The sequence below is a fragment of the Manis pentadactyla genome, chromosome 2 (assembly GCF_030020395.1).
Source record: "Manis pentadactyla isolate mManPen7 chromosome 2, mManPen7.hap1, whole genome shotgun sequence".
In the NCBI taxonomy this organism is placed as follows: domain Eukaryota; kingdom Metazoa; phylum Chordata; class Mammalia; order Pholidota; family Manidae; genus Manis; species Manis pentadactyla.
Window position 1 is genome coordinate 79,198,430 of NC_080020.1, and position 25,608 is coordinate 79,224,037.

Sequence of the window (25,608 nt, forward strand, 5' to 3'; positions counted from 1 at the left end):
TCATGATTAAATAATAAGGTAAGATATTCGCAAAGCACAGAAGATTAAAGTAAATTGCCTTAAACAGAGAGGTTGTTTTTTTTTTACATATTACATACTTTCCAGATTTTCAACTCTTGCCTAGACAAGTTTAATGTCCACTAGGACCCAGGAGGTTCACAGATTGCATTCTCATTTGGTATGGCTATCATCCTGGGTTGTTTTCCAACCACCTAGTCAAGATTCATTATCTATTATAAACAGTTACTTTTACTTTGTTATTTGCTACATGCATTCAGCTCCAAGAAAATAACTATTTTATATACCTTTTAACCAATGAAGCCTAATAAAGTGCTCTGCACATAGCAACAATATAGACACACAGTTTATTGTATGGCTGCATTAGACAAATGAAGTAGATTTTACTTCCTATTTCAAAATTCAGAGAAAGAGGAGTACTAAAAGGCCTAAGACCAAACACTGGCCATTACCCTGAGTATAAAGAATATTCTATTATTCGACTTAAAAAAAATTAAAATTTCAAATTAAGTACCAATGCGAAGAACATGACCAAGTAAGTAACAAATGCATTCAGAAACATACACATCTACAAAGAATACTTGAAAATGTGCCTCCAAAGGCACATAATTCCAACTTTTATTAACAAAGACTTTATGAAAACAAGTCCAAAGCTATCCCATCATGGGAAGAGTCCTCCACCATTTGGTTATTTTAAAGTAAGTTCACAAAAATGAAAAAAAATGTTCAGTATTCATACACTGTGAGCTACTTATATTACAAAATACATACTATATAAAGGAAACATAAGTTTGATATGCAGTTGTCTTTATCTTTTACCATTTCAATCACAGATTACATGTTGCCATTTTATTTGACATCTGCAAATTTTATGTTATTTATGAAGTAGCTACTTCCAGAAGACTGATATTCTCCTCCATATTGTGTCTTTGTCTAGTATTACTGGTGTAACTCAGTAGGACTATATGACCAAAATGACTAAAATTCTGAGTCTCTCCTAGCCTGAGATCTCAGGTCCTGAGTTACAACCTAGCTTGGTCTTCAAGTTAATATGCTCCATAGTATTTTTCTTAAAATAGGGCTATTCAGTGTAGTTTCTTTTTCTGGAGATATACAGTGTTTCTTGATACAAAAACATATATAATCAACATAAGAATTTTTTAAATCATTAATTACATTTTATAAACTTAAATGCAGAACTAAAATATGCCCTTTTTGTGACACAATATACTTTTATTTTGCTGTTTGAAGAGGAAAGTTCTGTAACAGTTTCAAATGCACAGAATTGAACTTACCTTAATAACCTGTTATAAAGAATAACTACCATATAAAGAATTTAAATATGCAAAAGTATTTAGTTCATTACAATTTATATTTAATACATTAGTGTCAATGAAAATATGCAGACTTGCCAAGAAATTTCTAAGGTTTAAAGGAGAGGTAAAAAAAAAAACCTATTTCAGGCATCTTTTATTGCTACATAATGACTACTTCAAGGGTCATCTGGCCTGTTGTCAGTCACTCTTAGAAGTGGTAAATACAGTGGTATACTTCAGAAGGATAGGAGGAAAAATAATGCAGTGCAATACAAAAATATTACCTATTTATTAATTATTAAAGATTTATAAAACACATACCAAATCACATGTTCTTGCTATAAAAACAATATACTTACAGAAGCACAAATCCTGAAGCACCCACAATTATTTTAAGAATAACCATTTAATCAAGAAAAAGATATATATATATATAATAATTTGAGAAGAAAAAAGGCAAAATTCTTATTTTAATCCACACAATGAGTTGATATAATCATGGAGGTAGGTCTCCACTCCAATTATACAAATAAGTTATCTGCCTTGTTCAAAGAATTATGTAGGTCTAAGATCTGGAAACTATACCACTGAAATACATTTCTTAACAGACTTAGAAATCAATAATCTAACTGGCATATACACAAAACAGCTATTTCCCTTGTAAGGTTACATCTGAAAAGGGCCTTCATTTAAATTGTTCTTGACATAAAGAGGTATACCTAAGTGCAGATACTTTGGCATAGCATTTAAATAATATACAATAAATGCTACAAATTTCTTAAAGACAGAAGAAATCTTTGTCTTTTTAGTACTTGTATTAAGTGTAAAGCTTCAAAAACTGTAGATCTCTTAAATTTTTAGAGATTTAAATATTGTGCTAATGATTTAAAAAGATCATTCCTGCCTAAAAAGCAAAGCTTACATGTTTCAAGCATCAAACATATTTACTCTTAGTGTTTGTGGCATTTCACTTTTAGTGCTGGAGTTAGTTTTAACAAGTCAGTTTGTCAACATACAGTATGACACACATCCTTTCACTAAAAAAGATTTTCTATAATGAAAAATACTAATTCTATTTCAAATGGTAAACTCATGGAGTTGGAGGTCCCACCATGGATCACAGGAATCAGAGCACTATCAAGATCATTTAGATAATGCTGAGGAAGAAGTTGGCCTTCAGATCCCGCCTGAAATTCAACCTGGAAAAAAAAATCTTGGTAAGTCAACCCTAGAAAGTAACCAGTCTTGTTTTTAGCTCAGCACATGAATATACAATAAACTATTTAAAAATATAATTCACTTTAAGCATGTTAAGAAAATACTTGATATTTTATTCATAAAATGTTTTATATTCTATTTATTTTACTCATCTACTACATAAATTACACTTGTATCTCCCACAGATATAAAAACAAAAAAAACTGTCACTACTTAATACTTTAGGTTTCTCAGCAAACACACAAACACATTGGAGGACCAAGGTTTTGAATAATTACCAACATGACTTAAATAAAGTCATGACTTCAATATTATTGTTGCAATAATACTGAATATTTGAATTTAATGTCACTGGTGAAAATTACATTTTAATACATCTGACTAAAAAATTAACAGTACTTACTCAACAATTATCAGATGCTTCTCTGAAAAAGGAATTTTTAACAGTGAGATGAAAATATCAGTTCTTTCCAGTAAGAACTATGAGTAGAACACATCCTGGCGGAAGCAAACCTTCAGCATATGAACAAGTTCATGTTTAGAGTAAACATTCTAAATCTGTTACATTGGATGTTGGAAATAAATATCCATTCGTCACCTATCAAACTGACGAAGTTCAAAAGTTTGATCACATACTGCTTTGGTAAAGATGTGGGGGAAAGAACTCACAAACTGTGATAGAAATATAAATTGGTATAACCTCTATTTGAGATTGTATGGTAATATCTATTAAGCATATACTTATATCTGGCAATTCTACTTCTAGGAATGTTTCTTACATACTCATGCAAAAGCAAAATATTGTGGATAACCTAAATGTCAATCCATTTGCCAAACACAGATAAGAACTAGTTAAATAACTTATGATACATTTCTATAATCAATTACTAATGTAGCATATATACAACTAACACTTATGCAACTGTTAAAAATATATAGTAATACAAAATATTTCTAAGATATATGAAGTTAAAGAAGTAAGGTTTAAAAAACATAAAGGGGAGTATCAAAAGGACACAGATACTTATTTGCTTGTACATGCAAAAAAAATCACAAATTGTGATTGCCTGACCAGGAAGGAAGGATGAGGGGGGAGTATGCAGGTAGAGGTATGGAGATAAAGGTAAAGGTTTGGGAGTCAAGGGTAGGAAAAATAGGAAGATCTTTCCAGGGCTAGTACCTTACACAACTCTACTGGGAACCACTTACATTGTAGCCTGGAGTTAGTACCTCCAGGGACTACCAATCACACAGACTACAATATAAATGCTCCTCTCTGGAAATGTTCAGTGAAGTGGTCCTGTTATAGATGCACTTGTGAAATAACAGAAAATATGTATCGGTCTCTTCCCCTGGTTTCTGGCACAGAACTCCTGAAACCCTTGAAATTTCCTAAGTAGTAAGAGTGCTAAGAATATCTCTTGTTCTATTTGTCTCTGACCTGACCCAGGGCTCCTAAAACCCTTGTAAATTCCTACATGATAAGAGCACTAGGAACATCTTTTGTTCTACTGAGATGACTCTGGGTCAGCTCCTGGTTGGAGGCTAGTCACAAGGCCAGCCATGATTAGAAGCTTCAAATTTTCAGCCCTGCTCATTGTCCAGAGAGGGGAGAGGGGCTAGAAATGGTGTTAACAATTGGCCATGCCTATATGAGGAAGTCTCCATAAAATCCAATAGTAAAGGGTTCAGAGAATTTTCAGGATGGTAAATACATCCACATTGGGAGGCTGATTAACTCCAATTCCACAGGGGCAGAAGCTCCTGCATTCTGGAGTCCCTCAGACCTTGACTGATGTATCACTTCATCTGGTTGTCCATCTGTATATCCTTAATAAACTGATGGACATAAGTAAGTGTTTAGCTAAGTTCTGAGAATCACTCTAGCAAATTATTCTAACCCATGGAGGGGGTAAATGGAAGTGCAGGAGATACCTAGGCATGCTATTGGCATCTGAAATGGGAAGCAATCTTGTAGGACTGAGCCCTTAACCTGTGGGATCTAATGTTATTTCTGGATAGACAGTGTCAGAATTGAGTTGAATTTTTGGATGCCCTGCTGTTGTCTAAGAACTACTTGTTATGGGGGAAAACCTCCACACTTATGGAGACCAGAAAGTCAGAACTGAAGTGTTTTGTATGAGTAGTACAGGAGACTCATAAGAAGAAAACAGGAAGAACAGGGATTTTCCCTACATAGGAAGGAAAAAAATGAAGCTTTTCCTTTTTTAACACTTTTAGAATTATGTAATTATAATCATGTGAATATAGAATCTAGTCAGAATAATACATTAAAAAACCTGCTTATCAAGCAGGATTGTTGTGGATCAGGAGTCAGCAAACTATGGCCTGTGGACCAATCTGGCCCACCAGCTGTGTTTCATTGTAACACAGCTGAGCCATAAGTGTACATACTGTCTATCCATGGCTGCTTTTATGAAAGATATCATACAGCCCACAGTTTCTAAAACATTTACTGTCTGGCCTTTTACCATAAAAAGTTTGCTGACCTCTGTCATAGAAAGTAAAGGAGATAATGTACATGAAGTATGTAGCACACACTGATTTTCAACAAATTATAGTTCTCTTCATTCCTCCCAAAATAAAAGGTTAAAGAAAAAACTTAAAATTATTTTAATATATGGTACATTCATTAAAAAAATACAGCACAATAACATGCCTCACCATATCCATGTCAATGGAAACCCTGAGGCCAATTTTATTCATCCCATTACTCTTTAGAGTTTGCAGGTGAGGGCACAGTGCAGCACTACAAGCTATGGCTATTTCTTTTGCAAACTGATAACGAGTTGCTGAAATAGATAAATCCTGGTCCTTTAGAAAGTAGAACACCTGAAATGTAATTAGGAAACAAGTCATGATTAAGATAAGAAGTAGTTTTAAAAATGCAACAATACTAATTTCAACTAAACTTTCTAATCAAATTGCAATGTTAGTGCCAAGAAAATCACTAGTTAAGAGCAATGAGAATGACTTATTTTTGCCCAAAGTTAACCTGTAGCACAAAAGCCTTGTTACAGAAAAAAAAAGCCTCAGGTTACAGAAGGATACTCCTGAGTCCACCTTGTATGATAACCATTGTATATAGATATCTTAATGAAGTTAAGATGAAACACAGAAACAGTGTTCTTTAATTTTTACATCCTCTATAGTTTCTATTGTGTTCAATTCATATAATCACAAATAGATAAGACATGAATAACTGACTGCCTGAACCAGAAAGCAGAGGAGAGGGATATGGAGGTAGTTAAGGGGTTGGCAGTCTATAGTTTCATAACCTCTTATTTTTAAAAAGTTAGAACATACAAAAATAACTTTCATATGTGAATGCTGATTACAAACTGATGTCTATACAATTATTTTTTATAAAATAAGAAAAAATGAAAATAATATGGTTGAATAACACATTACTGTACAAAGACGGCGATGCTGCCAAAACTTAACTGTGAGCTGTCAGGCAGCACCACTATACAGTAGCCTGATACAGTACTTTGGAAATCTAAATCAGGTGTATAAAGGCAATCTGGGGTGGAAATAATGTGTGTGTGTGTCAAGGTATAATGTAAAAAATGTAATAAGATACACTGTGAAATCTCCAAGTTAAAAGAACAGAAAGCATGTTCAGACAAAGCATGTAAAAGGAAGGAATCTTTTCTCAGTTACCTCAGTACACTTTACAATCTTCTCATCAGTTTCAAAATCTGCTTCCAGTTTCATTTTTTCACTTTGAATTCCTTGTAATGATGTTCCATCCACTGAACTAGTAACACTATGGAAAAAAAACATCACACGATAGAATTATTAGTAACAAAGTACTTTCTATGAAATGAATTATTAGATTTGAACAAATGGAATAAGGAAAAAAATTATGAAAGCTATAAATTTAAAATAGCAGTAAGAAATCTCAATTACATACAAAATAATTAAAACTGTAGTTCATATTAATTTACCAAGATCTCTTGATTGTGTAGCAAATTGTATGTACTTTTTCATATGCCTAATTCACACCTGAGGTTTAAAGTATCTTAAATAGTCTCCTAACAGAAAAGCTATCTCATGAATTTCAAAAACTCAGGAATCCTCTATCATTAGCCTTCTTTTTCCTTCTTTACTCCAGAACCCTTAGCTAATCTCAAAAAAAGTGAGAAAATGGATAATTGAATGTAAGGAATGGCAGTAACATTCTGTAAGGCCTCCAATGTACATATTATTTAATTCAGTATTTAGAGGGAATCAAAATAATACAGAATGAACATCCAAAGGGAATCCTTTACTTACTTGACAAAAAGAGGTACCATAAAACAAAAAAAATACCTTGCCTTTCTCAGCCCAGGCATCAAGTCCACACAATGCACATTTTATCATTGGCCCCCTACCACACTGAAAATCTTTAACAGTTTACTGCATCCTGGCCAAGAAAACTACAAGAGGTGAGTTAGATACACCTTTGAGGAAACAGACTACATTCATTAATTAGAGTATAAGCATTTAAATTAATGGTATAATTCAGTATTTATTCATAAAATATTTAATTTTGTTAACAAGATGTCTTCAATCCTTCCTCCTCCATCAAATCAATTACATTTTAGAAACAAAAAATTCCTACCCTTGGTTTCCTTTTTCTTCAGAATCCACCCAGCAGATATCCACATATTCTCTTAGGTCTACAGCATCAACCTTTCCACATGTAATTTTAAAGTCTTTTTGTTCTCGTAGAGCTAGCCGCAAGCCATCCATAGTCTCTGGAGTTATTTGTACCATTAAGCCATCTAAAAATGAGAGTTATGTTTCACATTTCTTATGCTAAGTATCAATTTATATGTCTAAGCCATAAAATCTGCTATCAAAACAGGTTCTGTGCAAAGTAAGTTTTAAATCATCTGCTGAATCACCTTAATGGCTGTTTGCCACTAGCAAATAAAAATATTTCACAAAGGATTTTTTTTCTAACTAATAAATAAAGGGAAAATTTCTGCTTCTAGCTATGATGTAATAACTGATACCAAACTGCCCTTTCTGATGCCAACCAACCAACCATAAAACTAGACAAAATGTATGAGGCAACTGTTTTCAGGTACTGGACAACAAGAAGTGCAATACTGTGATCCCTAAAGGAAAACTCAGAAGGTGAGCCCACAATCGCCTAGGCTCTCTGCTTGGGGGACTTGTAAAACTCATAATGGACCTATTGGGCTCACAAGTTAGAGTTAAGAGTTTGGAGAAGTCTGGAATCTTTAAGACACTCAAGAAGGGGGCACCAGAAAACTCTGTGTAAGGGTCTCTTTGAGTCCTTGTACTAGAACTGGGGACACAACACATTAATAGAATTGGACTTGATGAGGTCTAACAGAGAACAGTTGTCACAGGGTTGGGAACAGAACAGAGACAATAGAAGTCGAGCAATGTTGGGGATATTGATAGTCTGGGCCAACCAAAGTAGAGAGATCTTATTAGCACCTCATTAACTTGAACTGTAGCAAAGCCAAACAAAGCCCTTACAAAAATCTGTAGGCAAAACAGATTTGGAGAATGAACCCTGCAGTTTGTAAACACTTTTGGACTCCACAGACCTATCTATTAACAAAGTGAAAAAGAATACATAAGCTCATTAGTCATGAAAATGTCTGCTTATACATAAATAAGCTTTCTTCTGCAAAAGCTAATAGATCTAAAGTTTCTACAGCATATCAACAATGACAAGTACATAATCAAAAATTACCAGGCAGAAACAGGAAAATGTGAGCTCCAATATAACTGAAACCAATCATAAGATGGCCAAGACACTGGATTAAACAAACACTTAAAAAAATATTCTAAAATATATTCGAAAACCTAAAGAAAAAAACATTCAAAGAATAAAAAGAAAATATGGGTTAAATGAATAAACAGATAAAAAGAATCTTAACAAAGAAATAGAAAATGGAAAGACCAAAAGGAAATTCTAGAACCAACAGGTGTAATCTAACTGAAAATTGAAACCTCAAAATCAATTACATTTTAGTAACAAAAAATTCCTACCCTTGGTTTTCATTTTCTACTCAATCTTCCCAGCAGATATAAGAATGTAAAAAGTAACCTTTTTAGAACTGTGGAAATGAGCTAAAAGCTTGCAGCAATCTGGGCAGTACTTATTCAAGAAAAATGGCTGGTCTTGATAGGAACATTAATAGTAGATTAAAAAGAGCAAAAGAAAGAATCAACATGAAGAAAAGTTAATAAAAATTATCCAGTTTGAAAACCAGAAGAAAAAAAAAAAAAGGAGCATCAAAGACCATAGGATAGTATAAAACAGTCTATAAAAGATAAATAGCTATAGGTAGCTCCCAGGAGAAAACTGGCATGTCAAAAACAAAAAAGAGTGGTAAGAAATTCCCCAAATTTGATGAAAAATATTGATGCATAGCCAAGAAGCTCAATAAATGTCATCAGGATAAACACAAAGAAAACAATATTGAGGCACATTGCAGTAAAACTGGTAAAAATCAAAGATAAAGAGGGTATCTTGAAAACGGACTGAGGAAAAGGGTATGTTAAGTACAGGATAACAAAATTGTTACTGACTTTTCACTAGAAATAATGGAGACCAATGACAAATGAAATGATATCCTTAAAGAAAATAAAAATTTTCAAAGCAGAATGCTGTATCTAGCAAAATATCCTTCAAATAAGAAAACAAAATAAGGACAGGTTTGGATAAATGAAAGCCAGCCAACTTGTATTACAAAAAATGCTAATGACTCCTGGTGTCTGCTCCAACATGTAAAGAGCATGGAAATTGTCACTCCCATCCTCAAAACAAGAAAAAAACTAAACTGAAAATGAATAACTCTTAGATCTATCAGAGAATTGAGATCACAGGGCAAACTGCTCCCCTGAAAAGTGGAGCAAAATCAAAACCTACCATAAAAAAAATAACAAAAGAAAACATTAAAAAACTTGAAGATACATGGTAAGAAATAAGAAAAATTGAGTATCTCACATTCCATCATCAGAATGACAGATACATGTAAGATTGAATTATAAAGCTCACTTATACTTAAAAGGTGTTATTGACAAACATCAATCTAGACAAGAGCATTTACAAGCACTGCTTCCACTGGGAGTCCTCACCAATAAACAAGAAAAATAAATAAAAGGCATGATGACTATAAAGAAAGAAGCGAAATTACCATCCTTAGTGATAGTATACTTAGCTACATAGAAACTAAAAGAATCTATAGGTAAATTTTAAATAATAAGAGTTGGACCTGCTTAAAGATGACAATAAAGAAATCAATGGATTTCCATATGCCAGCAACAAACAGATAAAAAATTTAATTAAGAATGATAGCATTTGCTTCGGAAATAGAATCTGTAAGGTACAGGAATAAATCAAGAAAAGAACACAAGACCTATACAAAAACTATAAAATTTTACTGAAAGACATTAAACATTACCCAAGTAAATTTAAGGCAGCCCATATACAATAAAACCTGACAAGCTGATTCTAAAATTAATACAGAAAATCAAAGGGCTTACACTGGCCAGGGCATATCTAGAGGTATAAGGCATATGTGTGGCAGCAGAGATAGAAGAATTTCCTATAAAGCCACGTAACTGAGATTAATACAGAGGATAACATTAGTGAAATGCAAAGAACCTCTGAAAATACTCTCCAGAAAAAAGAACAAGGAAACTGATCAAAAATGTCACAAGCAACTTTTTCACAACTCCAGAGATTAACCAAAGGCTTGCAGCAATCTACGAGCATTTATTCAAGAAAAATGGCTGGATCCTGAGAAGTACAGCAAGGTTTGTGTCATTTTAACCTCCCTATTCTCATACTCTCCTCTCCAGCTCAGTGGAGAGCCTTAAGTACCAATAGACTGCTATTATGGTAAAAACCAGCAACCTGGTAGCCACGGGAGAGGGTAAAAGGGGGCTAAGAGCTTCTTCAAAGCCTCATTACCAAGAATTGTCAGTTTTTGACTTGTCAGGTGGTTCCCTAGAAGAGTCCACTTACAATGCTGTCTGTCTTTGAGATGACTCTAAGCTTTCCCTTGTTCAGTCTTTTCTCAGAGAGCACTTGTCAAAAACAATTAGCAGCCAGTGGTTAACACATCACAGCTGCCAATGCAGCAGTTAACAGCAGAAGCAAAGAACAGACCAACCAAACACTTAAAAGAAAAGCTGGAGATGAGACGTCTACAGGGCTTTGAAAAGCTCCAACATATTTCTGGGAATTTAGAAGGCCATACATAAGTGCAATACGTGTGTGAAGGAAAGACTTGAGAAGGCCCTAAACTGTCACCTCAGACTGACCTTTAGGCTCTGCACAAACAGGAAATGAAGGCTAACGCCAAGTTGTCATGCTTGAGGTAGACACAAATTTTGGTCATGTTCTAATTCTTACACTGTGTGATGATTTCACCTAAATTTGTGGTATTAAGCTTTGTAATTTATATGTTTTTTTTTAAGTATCAGATATATTTTTAAAAGGAAATGGAAAATACCTTTTATTAACACAATATTAAAGATGAAGCTCATACCTTCAACTATGCTGGATTTAGCAAGAAATCCTGAGGATGTTTTTAGAGCCCCATTAAATACCACAAAACTTGCACCAGTCACTGAATAAAAAAAGAAATAAAGTAAAATTGTTTATGTTGTAATCTGCCCTTTATGCTATATATTTGTTAAATGATAATGTGGAGTATAGCACATTTTTAAGTACTTGATAAATGCCATGCCTATACGACTTACCTTAGAAAGCTAATAAAAACAAACTAACCAAAATTAAGATAAAATACTCCATAAAGATTATTTAATGTTTGTATCCAATACTGATGGCCATTGTACTATTTTACATGGTTTTGTCTATGTCAGTGAGGGTGTGAAAATCAAATTTCACTACTGATGAAAGTATAAATCAGAACAATCTCTTCATAGAGAAGAACAATTTCATTATTACCTATTAAAATTACAAATACACTTATCCTTTGACACATCAATTCTATTTCTAGGAATTAATGGCACATACAAAAGTTATTCATAATACATTTTTATAAACAGCCAATGATTGGCAACAACTATGTTCATTAATAAGAAAGTTACATGATACACACATATAAAGTTGTAAGTTATGTGGAATGTGAGAGTTCACTCTATATTAACATAGAATAATCTCCAAGGTGTGTTAACAAAGAAAAAACAAGGTGCAGAATGGAACAAATGCTATGTGTTTAAAAAAGTGGAAGGAAGATGTGTGTGTGTATGTTTGGTTTAATATACACATAAGCAAAAATGCTTCTCTTAGGATATATAAAAAACTGTTAACACTGATTTGGTTGCCTGTTGGGAGGTGAAGAGAATAACTTAGGAGTCAAGGAGGGGAAGAGAGTAACTTAAGGTTCAGGAAGGAAAGGGGATTTACACTGTACATATTTATACCTTTTGAATTCTACAGCACATATATAGCTAGGCCACAAATAAATATTAAATAGTTGCTAAATTTTAATAACAAAAAATGTCAATGACATTAAGTAAAATAAGTACAATATAAAGATTATACAGCACAAAATCATCTATTTATCATATACTAATAAGAAAAAAATGTATTAAAATGTCAACAATAGCCATTATCTTGACACTTTTATACCTTTCCTTTTTAAAACATTTTTCAAACTTACTACAAATGAGTTTACATTATTTTTATAATTAGAGGAAATAATTTTATTAATAGCCAGCATGTCAGACTATTTTAATTGTCATTATATTATTTTATAATAATGTATCAATTTTATGGATTACTTGCTTCCACTTAACTTACCTCTACTGCAAGGATTTGGTAATCACAGCAGCACTGAGGCCATTCAGCCAGAACTGAGAGAAATGTCACTCATATATGCTACCTACTCCACCATTTTCATCATTTTTATACCTCTAGCTATTTACAGTTTTACAAATCATTCTTTATCTTTATCCACCCTGTGCTCCCCAAACTAAGAGAAGTTGTAGCAGAGAGCAGAAAATGGTGAAAAACACCCCATTCCAAGGAAAAATTACTGAAAATAAGCCTCCTATCATATGGGATACAGCAACCCTGAAGATATCAAAATAAATATAGTATACCAAGTCTAAACCTAATGTAGCCCAAGAGAAAAACACAAATTGGAAGCAATTTTTTAATCTATTTGTCTAACTAAGATTTTAATGCATGCTGTTTTATTATCATCAATTCAGCTAGTAAATAAGTAAAATATACATATTTCCCCTTTGAAAGGAATTCTATTTATCAAGATACTTTTACGGGTCAACATTAGGAAACAATACTTACCTTTTCTAGGATGGCCCCTAGCACTGTTGGCTTGTGTCCGATAAACACCATCACTCTGTATACAGACTAAATGAGAATCTGCTTCTGTACTAAAACTAGCTCCAATACTAATAACATGCTCATTAGAAGAATTTATTACTTTCATTACCTGGAAAAAAACATTTTTTAGAAACACTTTTAACATCATGCCTTTATTTGTTACAATAATTCAAACAGTTAAAATTTCTGACCAAATAAAACAGTGAGAAAAAATGAACAAATAGAATTAAACAAATCCCTTGTTAGCAAACAAATCTAAAATATCAAAAGTAGTATTTTTTGCCATTTTATATTAGATAGTTCAATTCAAAACAAATTTAACACAAGCAAACCTAATGTTCAGTAATTATCTTCAAAATTTAAATAAGGTAATTTAACTTACATCACTGTATTTTTTCCGAGGTATTTTTATGCAGCTTTTCCCCATTTCCATATGAATCAGGAGCTGATCAACGTTATGCAAGGTATACTGGTAATTTCGAAGGTCCTACATAAAATAATGAGATCTCCATAAACTTTAAAACACTACCCAGAAGCATTTACCCATTCATTAAATCCTTTTTAAAGAGTATAACTATCAAAATGCCATCCAGAAAGCAGTACCAACTTAGTAAATGAACTAATCCTTCCAACTAAAACTACTCCACAGTTTTAGTATCATTCTCAAGAAGAATTCTGTAGTATTTGGGGGTGATTTCTTTCTAGTTACTGATCTTCCAAGACAGAATAGGTCTTCGAACTGAACATGTACTAATAAAAGCAAGTCAGCTGAAATAATTTTTCTATGGTAAGAGGTAACCATAAAATTATAGAAATTAGAGGTGGAAGGGAACCTAAGATGATCTAATCCAACCCTTCCTATTACAAATGAGGAAACTTAGGCCACAATTTGCTCAAAGTCACCAAACTGATATTACTAACACTTTTACTAGAGCTTCAACTGTGTAGACCTAACATTAACTAAATGTGTAAGCACTGCAGCAGAATGAATCAAAAGGCAATGAGAATCAGGTACACAAAATTAGATGTGTTCTAAAAAGCAATTTATCAAATAAATCCCATTAATGCTAAATGAATTAGGATTTATTATAAATGAACTTTCATTATACCAACTATGCCAAGTTAAAACAAGAAAATATATTGTGTAAAAGATTTGCTAAATTTTTTAAGTAAAATTAACACAATAAAATAGTTCAATTACTCACAACAAGTAAGTTCATAATAGTGTGTCCTATTTCTCCAAAAAGAGGTTTTCGGCCTCTGACACTTATTAGAGGAGCAGGATATGCTATAGATAAGAAAGGAAAACTGGTTACTGCCCACAAAAATTCAAAGAATTCTTGAGTCTATTACCTTTATTTCTCCTTTTCTCAAACATTATGGACAATACCACCTAATCAGTTCTTTGGGGAAAGTGAGGGACATCATTAAAGCAGATTGTCTATCTACTAGATGCTACAATTATACTGGAACTTTACATACATTATGTTAATTAAACCCTATAACAACCAAATAAGGCAAGTATATCTATCCCTACTTTACAAATGGGAAAGAAGAGACAAAGAGATCAATAACACACACCATACTTCCAAGTTCCTGTCTAAAGAGTCACAGGCACCAATTTGGTAAATTTGGTACCAGTATTTACCAAAGTTAATAACTGGTAAAACAGATCTGAAACTAGCCTTGGCTGATTCCAAAGTATTTAATCTTTTCATTATACATGTTGTTTCCACAAAATTAAGATGTTTGGAAAATTATAATAATTGGCTAGACTATAAAGTTCTGAAAGTTTAAAGAGAAATGTGAAGAATTAATGATTTTAAGGCATTTATAGTTAATGTCCAATTGTGCTAATTTATAGATGAGAGTAATTTTTATAGTTCTTGGGTCAGCATGATAAAAGAAACATGTAGAGTCAAAGAAGCCAATGCAGAGAAGGGACATGGAGTGTGTCACCAACTATTTTTGTCTTTCCTTTAGGGCACTATAAATGTTGCACACCAAAATGGAAAAGACACCTTGCTGGCAATACAGCAGGGCTTCTGGAAGGAGAGGAGGATGAAAAGAGGTAGGTAAGACTATTTCTATGATTATGAAAAGCAGATACATTTTTAACCTTCCGTTCTCAGCTTAGGTCATAAGGAAACAAACCTCTCTAATACATACCATACAAATAGATTTCCTTAAAATTCTAACAAGACAAACCTGACATCTATTTTAAAAACAAGTCAGAGTGACACATCTTTCCTATTACAAACATATTTTTTACCTTTAAAAAGAATAACTAAGTTATTTGGAGGACAGAGGGTGTAGACTGGAAACAAACATGAAAGTGATAAATTATATGATCAAGGTAAATGCTAACTTTCTACTTCATTTTTATGAATGAGCGAGCATCTTCTGCAACTATAGAGGTAATTTCATTTAAAACTATTTTCAAAAGGTTAAAGCTTAAAATGTCAGAGTTACAAAGGAACCTCCTAAATCATCTAATCCAACATTTCATGATATTCTAAACAAAGGGTCTCAACAAAGCAGCATAGATAATCTCCACTGAAAATTATTAATTTCAGACAGTTATTTTCAGTCTTTTTAATGGGCCTCTAAATTCTACCATTAACTTTTCCATGCATACATTATCACTAAACAAAATGAACACATATACACAAATACACACACCACACTTCCAAGTTCTTGTCTAAAGAGTCACATGCACCAATAATGTCAAAGCATCAGTCTATCTAAAATCCAGCAGAACATAACTCAGAAAACATCTGAGGCAAGTTAACTTCTATATTACAGGTTTCCCCTGCTATACAAAAGTTTGCTTCACATACACTTCATTTTTACAAAAGACCTACATTAGTACCTGTTTTTGGCAACCGAAAGAAATCCAAACAGGACTTTTGCTTTTTTTAAGAAATGGTAATTGTTTCCTTTCTTTATGCCATTTCAGCTTATAGAAGTTTTTTGGTTCACTCAATATAAAACCTGAAAGTTATGTTTTGTCACTTTTTACACAATTTAATAATAACGCATATTTAAATCCTAAATGGTAAGGATTTCCCCCAAGTCACAGTTTGCTAAGTTTACCAGAGGGATTTAAATGTATATCTCCTTGACACTGCATCTGTCCAGTTTGAAACAGTAACGGTAACTTTTATAACTTCCCTACATTTAATCTTCCCCTACAAAAATACCTATTCACTTATCTTAAATCAAATGCCTATAATTTCATTAGATGTGATATACTTCACATACAATACATAAATTATTTCTTGAGAAAAGAGATAAAGGGTGAGGTTCAGAAGAGTTTCACACTAGAAATGATTTTGACTTAGAAATAACCATATAAATGAACCTAGACCATTATTTTAAAATCCCTTCTGTTTGGCTTTATGATGTACACAAACTGAGGGGGGAAATAACTTACTTTTACCTCTATCTTAATACAGAGGCAACATAACAAAACGAACTCCCTACAGTACATACTTTTAAGAAAACTTTTCAAGGTTTTCTATGTTTTGTTCTGAAATTTAAAAAAAAAGTTTTTAAGGTAAGCTAATAATTACGAACATCTAGAAACCTCATGACATACCAAGGTTGTCTAGACTAATTTGGTAGTAGAAGAGGGTTGTTTTTTAAGTTGAAAAGCACATGGAATTGAGGAGCAAAAGATGGTGGTGAGAGAAGTGAGGTAGAAACATCCTCCCAAAGCCACATATAACACAAAAATACAGCAAATACAAATAATCATGAAAGGGAGACCTAAAGACTGCAGAACAGACTGCCTAAATCTGGGGGAAGAGAAGACCTCACAAAAAAGGGTTAAGTAGCAAAGCTGTGAACCTCCAGGACCCAAGCCTTCTCCTCACCCCAGCTCACAGTAGGGAGGAAGATTAACACAGCAGGGAGGCAGTAGAACACCAGTACTGCTAAACACTCAGCCATGGAGATCTGCTCTGGGAGCACAAACCCACATTACATGTTGCTCTGGAGATTAGTGGGGTTGGAAAGCAAAGACAGGCAGAATACACCAAGAGACTGAGATACCAGCTGCTTGTGGAGAACAGGTACACACAACTGGCCTCTCTGGGACAAAAGAAAGGCAGGCCCTTTGTAAGACTTCCCAACAGTGAGAGAGGTGATAAAGGGGCAAGGATTATACAGAGCTTGTTGCTGAGGAGTAAGGAAAGGTGGACAAAATCATCTGGGCACACTCAGCCCAGCAGGTTGGGAACGTTCAGGAGCTTAAGATGCTCCATCCCCCTGGCTGGAACACAGCTCTAAGGCACGCCACCACTATAATATGCAGCCTGTCACTCCTTCTTTCTGCCAGGCAGTAGTCCACACATCTCCTGCCCCCACCATTGAGCCAGACCAGCTGGAGGGTGGCCCCACCTATGGCAGCTACAGGGGCATAACACAGAGGCTACTTACTCCCTGAGTGCTCAACCCACTGGCCCCACCAATGGAGGCAGGCACTATAGTTAGGAAGCAGGAAACAGCTCCTGTTACCCCCACCATCGCTCCAGGTGCTGGGAAGCTCCAGAGAACAGAGCTTCCAGGCACTAGAGGGTGCCACCCACACAAAGTTATTATTCCATATGAATCACTAGAAATATAAAATGGCAAAAAAATTTTGTACAAAAAAGCACCAGACACCAGAAATAGGTCTAAGTGAAACTAAAATCACAAATATTCTTGATAAAGATTTCAAAATAAAAATCATAAACATGCTCACAGAGCTACAGAAAAATATTCAAGATCTCAGGGAGGAGGTCAAGAAAGAGACAGAAACTTTGAAATATGCAGTACCTGCAATGAAATGTACAAAGGAGGGAATTAAAAGCAGATTAGATGAGGTAGAGGAGACAGTAAATTAAATAGAAATTAGAAAACAGGAAAACAAAGAAGCTGAGGCACAAAGAGAAAAAAAGATCTGTAGGAATGAAATAATAAGAGAACTGTGTAACCAATCCAAATGGAACAATATTTGCGGTATTGGGGTACTAGAAGAAGAAGAAGAGGCAAAGGGGAAGGAAGTCTCTTTGAGGAACTAAAGGCTGAAAATGTCCCCAATTTGGGGAAGGAAATAGTCCCTCAGGTCATGGAAGTGAAGAGATCTCCCAAAACAAGGGACCCTAGGAAGACAACACCAAGACATATAATAATTAAAATGGCAAAGATCAAGGATAAGGACAGACTATTAAAAGCAGCCAGAGAAAAAATATCACGTACAAAGGAAAGCCCACCAGGCTATCAACAGACTCCTCAGCAGAAACCTTACAAGCCAGAAGACAGTGGCATGATATATTTAACGTAATGAAACAGAAGGGCCTCCAACCAAGAATACTCTACCTGGCAAGATTATCATTTAAATTTGAAGCAGGGACTAAAACTTCCATATAAGCAAAAGTGGAGGGAATTTACCTCCTACAAACCATCTCTACAGTGTATTTTAAAGGGACTGCTCTAGATGAAAGTGTCCCTAAGGCTAAATAGCTGTCACCAGAGGAAATAAAACCACACTAAAGGAAGTAGATCAATTAATTACTAAGCAAATGCAAAATTAAATCAACTACCCACAAAGTAAGTCAAGGGATAGACAAAGAGTACAGAATATGACACCTAATATATAAAGAGTGGAGGAGGAAGAAAAAGAAGTGAGAAAATAAAAACAAACCTTTAGACTGTGTTGGAAGTAGCATAATAAGCGACTTAATTTAGACTGTTAGATAGTAAAGAAGCTACCCTTGAACATTTGGTAACCACAAATCTAAAGCATGCAATGGCAATAAGTACATATTTATCGATAATCACCCTAAATGTAAATGGACTGAATGCACCAATCAAAAGACAGTTATAGAATGGATAAAAAAACAAGGGTGATCTATATGCTGCCTACAAGAGACTCACTTCAAACCCAAAGACATACACAGACTAAAAGTAAAGGGATGGAAACAGATATTTCATGCAAATAATAGGGAGAAAAAAGCAGGAGTAGCAGTACGCATATCACACAAAATAGATTTCAAAACAAAGAAAGTGACAAGAGACAAAGAAGGACATTACATAATGATAAAGGGGGCAATCCAACAAGAGGATATAACCATTATAAATATATATGCACCCAATATAGGAACACCTATGTAAAACAAATACTACAGAATTAATGGGGGAAATAGAATCAATGCATTCATTTTAGGACACTTCAACAAACCACTCACTCCAAAAGACAGATAAAACAGACAGAAAATAAGCAAGGAGACAGAGACACTGAACAAGGCATTATAACAGATGGACCTAACAGACATCTATAGAACACTCCACCCAAAAGCAGCAGAATGCATTCTTCTCAAGTGTACATGGAACGTTTTCCAGAATAGATCACATACTAAGCCACAAAAAGAGCCTCAGTAAATACAAAAGGATTGAAATTGTACCAAACAGCTTCTCAGACCACAAAAGTATAAAACTAAGTTATGCAAAGAAAACAAGAAAGCCCACAAACACAAGGAGGCTTAACAACATGCTCCTAAGTAATCACTGGATCAATGACCAAATAAAAGCAGAGATCAAGCAATATATGGAGACAAATGAAAACAATAACTGAACATCCCAAAATCTGTGGGATGCAGTGAAGGCAGTTCTGAGAGAAAAGTATACTGCAATACAGCCTTACCTCAAGAAAGAACAATCCCAAATGAACAGTCTAAACTCACAATTAATGCAACTAGAAAAAGAACAAATGAGGCCCAAAGTCAGTAGAAGGAGGGACATTATAAACAACAGAGCAGAAATAAATAAAGTCGAGAAGAATAAAACAATAGACTCAATGAAACCAGGAGCTGGTTCTTCAAGAAGACAAACTAAACAGATACACCCCTAGCAAGACTTACCAAGAAAAAAAGAGTGTACACACATAAACAGAATCAGAAATGAGAAAGAAAAAATCAGTACAGACATGATGAAATACAAGGAATTATTAGAAAATTTTATGAAAGATTATATGCTAACAAATTGGAAAACCTAGAAGAAATGGACAACTTTCTAGAAAAATACAATCTTCCAAGACCCACCGAAGGAAAAACAGAAAATCTGAAAAGATGAATTACCAGCAATGAAATTGAATTGGTAATCAGAAAACTACCTAACCACAAAACACCTGGACCAGATGGCTTCACTGCTGAATTTTACCAAACATTTAGAGAAGACCCAATACCAATCCTCTTTAAGTTCTCCAAAAAGTAGAAGAGGAGGGAATACTTCCAAACTCATTCTATGAGGCCAGTATCACTCTAATACCAAAACCAGACAAATACACCACAAAAAAAGAAAATGACAGGCCAATATTCCTGTTTAACATAGATGCAAAAATACTCAACAAAATATTAGCAAACCGAATACAAAAATACATGAAAAAGATCATCCATCATGACCAAGTGGAATTATTCCAGGGATGCAAGGATGGTACAATACTTGCAAATCCACAATATATACCACATCAACAAAAAGGACAAAAACCACATGATCATCTCAACAGATGCTGAAAAAGCGTTTGACAAAATTCAATCTCCGTTCATGATACAAACTCTCAACAAAATGTATATAGAGGGCAAGTATCTCAACATAATAAGGGCCATATACAACAAACCCACAGCCAACATCATATTTAACAGCAAATACCTGAAATCTTTTCCTCTAAGATAAGGAACAAGACAACGATGCCCACTCTCACTTTTATTCAACATAGTACTGGAGATCCTAGCCACGGCAATCAGACAACACAAAGAAATAAAAGGCATCCAGATTGATAAGGAAGAAGTTAAACTGTCACTGTTTGCAGATGACATGATATTATACATAAAAAACCCTAAAGAATCCACTCCAAAACTACTAGAATAACTGAATTCAGCAAAGTTGCAGGATACAAAATTAACACACAGAAATCTGTGGCATTCCTATACACTAACAATGAACTAGCAGAAAGAGAAATCAGGAAAACAACTCCATTTACAATTGCATTCAAAAAGAATAAAATACCTAGGAATAAATCTAACAAAAGAAGTGAAAGACCTATACCCTGAAAACTCCCAAGATACTCGAGAGAAATTAAAGAAGACACCAATAAATGGAAATACACTCCATGCTCAGGTGTAGGAAGAATTAATACAGTCAAAATGGCCATCCTGCCTAAAGCAATCTACAGATTCAATGCAATCCCTATCAAAATACCAACAGCATTGTTCAACGAACTAGAACAAATAGTTTTAAAATTCATATGGAACCACAAAGACCCCGAATACCCAAAGCAATCCTGAGAAGGAAGAATAAAGCTGGGGGGATTATGCTCCCCAACTTCAAGCTCTACTACAAAGCCACAATAATCAAAACAACTTGGTACTGGCATGAGAACAGACCCATAGATCAGTGGAACAGAGTAGAGCCCAGATATAAACCCACATATATATGGCCAATTAATATACAATAAAGGAGCCATGGTTATACAGTGGGGAAATGACAGCCTCTTCAACAACTGGTGTTGGCAGAACTGGACAGCTACATGCAAGAAAATGACACTGGATTATTGTCTAACCTATATACAAAAGTAAACTGAAAATGGATCAAAGACCTGAATGTAAGTCATGAAACCATAAAACTCACAGAACACATAGGCAAAAATCTCTTGAATACAAACATGAACAACTTTTTCCTGAACACATTTCCTTGGGCAAAGGTAACAAAAGCAAAAATAACAAATGGGACTACATTAAACTAAAAAGCTTCTGTACAGCAACAGACATCAACAGAAGAAAAAAAGGCATCCTACAGTATGGGAGAATATATTCATAAATGACATAACCAATTAAGGGGTTAACATCTAAAATATATAAAGAGCTCACACATCTCAACACCCAAAAGACAACTAACCCAATTAAAAAATGGGCAGAGGATTTGAACAGACAGTTCTCTAAAGAAGAAATTCAGATGGCCAACGGGCACATGAAAAGATGCTCCACATCGCTAATCATCAGGGAAATGCAAAGTAAAACCACAATGAGATATTACCTCATACCAGTTAGGACAGCCAACATCTGACAAGAAACAAGAGATGCTGGCTAGGATGCAGAGAAATGGGAACCCTCCTATACTGCTAGTGGTAATGTAAATTGGTTCAACTATTGTGGAAAGCAATATGGATGTTCCTCACAAAACTAAAAATAGAAATACCATTTGACACAGGAATTCCACTCCTAGGAATTTACCCAAAGAAAACAAGATCCCAGATGCAAAAAGACATATGTACCCTTATGTTTATCACATCACTATTTACATAGCCAAGATATGGAAGCAACCTAAGTGTCCATCATCAATAGATGAATGGATAAAAGAAGATGTGGTACAAATACACAATGGGGTATTATTCGGCCATAAAAAGAAAACAAATCCTACCATTTGCAACAACATGGATGGAGCTAGAGGGTAATATGCTCAGTGAAATAAGGCAGAGAAAGACAAGTACCAAATGACTGTATTCATTTGTGGAGTATAACAATAAAGCAAAACTAAAGAAACAAAAGAGCAGCAGATTCACAGACTCCAAAAAGGGACTAGCAGTTACCAAAAGGAAGGGACTGGGGAGGACTGGAGTGGAGGGAAGGAGCGGGGATTAAGGGGCATTAGAATTAGCACACACAATCTAGGTAGGTCATGGAAAGGCAGTACAGCACGGAAAAGAGAAGTAATGACCCTGTAGCATCTTACAACGCTGATGGACAGTGATTGCATTGGGGTCTGGGGTATTTGGTAATATGAGTGAATGTTGAAACCACAATGTTGCTCATGTGAAACCTTCGTAAGATTGTATATTGATGATAACTTAATTTTTTTTAAAGTACATGCAATCAAAAGAAGTCCTATGAACCATTAAAAAAATTTTAGTAATATCCTTGAAATCCTTATTTTACATTCAGTATTATTTAAACCTATGTAATGTACCATTATTTTAAAACTTACCTTCATATTCTGCACCCAATCTCAACATTAAGCGCATAGGAAAAACCTTTGCCCAGGGAATCTCTAGTTTCTGGATAAGAATTCCACAAAGAAAAGGATTACTTGGTAATAGAAGATCATCAAGTTTTTGAAAAGTAGGTGTAATAAATAGAAATCCTCCGTGATCCTTGCTATTGAGAAAACTCTCAGTAAAAGTAATATTGTCCAAGTTTTCTATGTATTTTCCTGGAAATAAAATCATTAACAGAAAGATTTTCAGTTATTTTGAAGAGACATTTTGAGTTTGAACGTCCCAGTATAAACTTTCTTAAATAAAGACATTGTAGAATTTTTTTTTCTTATTTCCACTCTTGTAGAGGCTTTGAATACCTTGTATACACAAAGCTGAGTTATTCCTAGAAACTTGGAATTGAGAATAAAAATTTTAAGTGTTTCTAGCCATTGGCGTTTTTAAATTTTTCTCCTTACTGTATGGTCATGTAAAAAATTATGCACCCCCCAAATGTACTGACATTAAGAAAAGCATATAGATATATAAAAAAATCAAGAAGGCAAATTCATTTCCACTTTTTTCAATTAAAAAAAAATCTTTATAAAGACACCAATTACATAAAATGCTAGATTTAAGAAGACTGCAAATGATTAGATTATTTTAAGAAATTACCAATCTCTTCAGAAAATGATCTTCGATACAGTTAGCATAGCCAAACACATAAATGTCTTTAAATTAACTTATTCATTCCCTCATCTGAACAGTTCAAAATAAAATGCTATACCTTTTAGAGCATCCTTATATATGGTGACAAATAGTCTGAAGATGTCCTTAGGAATTCTATCTTCATTTGGCAAACATAACAACAGAATAATAATTTCTGCCTGTCCCAAGCCATGCAGTCCATTGGTTGAGAAGTACCAACATCTGTCTGAAGAATCTTAAGTGATAAAAGCATACAACTATGAATCTTCTATTAACCAAAAAATCTAAATATAATTGTCCTTTGCAAGAAGCACAATTTTAAAAATTGCTTATTTTCCCAACATTCTTCTCACAAAAAATTCAAACTGAACTGTTTTTCTTATTTTACATTAATAAGATTAAGGTAAAAAAAAAAAAGAAAGGATGAAAGATTATCTTATATAGTCAATTAATAAATAAAACAAAAATAAAAGATGCACTAATATGCTGAAATGTAGTGGTTAAGAAGTTAGTTTCAAAGAGATTGAAAAGCTATGAGATGCACCGTTGAGTATTAAGGATTATTTATTAAGGAATAATGCCCTCCTTTTAATTGGGTCATATGTCACTTAATTTAAAATTGTCTTGTTACTAAATCAGTGTTCTTGCTTACCCCAATTACCAAATCTAAAATATATTTCCTGTGTATCATGAGCATCAAAAACCAATTCATGATGAGACCATGATCTCAATCTAGACTGATTGATGGTCTCTAGGAAACATCAATGCTTTTATTTCAAGTCCAACTAAATACTGAATTGCAAATTTTACTTATATTCCTATTTAGATAAAAAACCAATATCCAATGCTATTTTTCAGTTGCCACTCAAAATTTAACGTGACAATGTTTATTAATTCAGAAATCCTACTTATTACCAACTAGGTAAGTAAAGAAAGATGAGTCATTACTTACAAAATACTAACTTGACATTTACAAGAAGATTAGCATTTAGGACAAATATAACAGGACGAAAACCTTCATCTTCAAGAAGCAAAATGATCTGCTCATGAGACGGGTGTTCTTCTACTATAGGCACTAAGTCATGAAAACAACATATCAATTAGAATAAATATAACTTTCTGTTAAATATACTTGCCATGAAAAAAGAATTTATAAATCCAACAATGGCTTGATCAAATTCAAAGACAAAAGCAAGCACATATCATAAGCTCAATCAACAACCTGAACAATTGTTATATATTCATTTTTACTCTTATAGTTATGCAAAGATATTAACACTGTAATACATATAAATCCTGAAACATATATAGTATATATGTAAATACGCTAATTAAACATGTTTATACAATTTTAGTACCTTTGATATTTTAAAACAAACACATAACATGGGTTCACTCTACCAGCCACTTCAATTATAAATTCTGAAATTTACAACCCTGTGACAGTAGTCTAGACCTAAGATATACAAAAAAAAAAAAAAGACCTTGACAAACAATAGGAAAATATGCCTGGCATGCAAAGAGCCAGGCTTAGGGTATTTCTGCTACTATAGCTAGGTTCATGAAATAGCTCCTACTAACAGAACAGATCCTAAGCTTCATTCCCCTATATTATTATGCACAGAACAAAGTCATTTCATGTTGTTGGATGCAGCATAATGCCTGGGGTGACAAGGATGTTTCCTAGGGAACTACTCTTGAGGTGGGAGTTAGCCACAGAATCTCCAACTTGGAAAGGACTTTAGAGATCATCTAGATTCTTCTCTTTTACAAAGAAAATTGAGGCTCAAAGACATTAAATAACATGCTTCAAGTCATACATGTATTAAGGAGCAGAGGATGAACTAAAATTCCTAGTTTTGTCATCCAGTCCACTACTCTTTTCTCTAGGTACTATGTTCCTTTAAAAAACACAACATGCAGTCAAAACTCAAATATAATTGAAATATTTTCAGAACTAA

General features: G+C 33.9%; 1 protein-coding gene across 4 annotated transcripts in view; it reads right to left on the bottom strand.

Moving 5' to 3' along the window:
• Positions 1-346: 346 nt before the first annotated feature.
• The window catches only part of ZFYVE16 (zinc finger FYVE-type containing 16), a 50,061-nt gene continuing 24,799 nt past the window's right edge, over positions 347-25,608 (bottom strand). For all 4 annotated transcript variants that reach the window (XM_057493934.1, XM_036914170.2, XM_036914173.2 and 1 more), the window contains exons 8-18: positions 24,600-24,722; positions 23,727-23,882; positions 22,951-23,175; positions 14,133-14,215; positions 13,310-13,414; positions 12,889-13,036; positions 11,102-11,182; positions 7,180-7,342; positions 6,237-6,342; positions 5,238-5,405; positions 347-2,533 (exon numbers count right to left, since the gene is read on the bottom strand). In XM_057493934.1, the coding sequence (XP_057349917.1) occupies positions 2,372-2,533; positions 5,238-5,405; positions 6,237-6,342; positions 7,180-7,342; positions 11,102-11,182; positions 12,889-13,036; positions 13,310-13,414; positions 14,133-14,215; positions 22,951-23,175; positions 23,727-23,882; positions 24,600-24,722 (1,520 nt within the window). In that variant the 3' untranslated portion in view covers positions 347-2,371. The remainder of the gene's footprint in view (positions 2,534-5,237; positions 5,406-6,236; positions 6,343-7,179; positions 7,343-11,101; positions 11,183-12,888; positions 13,037-13,309; positions 13,415-14,132; positions 14,216-22,950; positions 23,176-23,726; positions 23,883-24,599; positions 24,723-25,608) is intronic.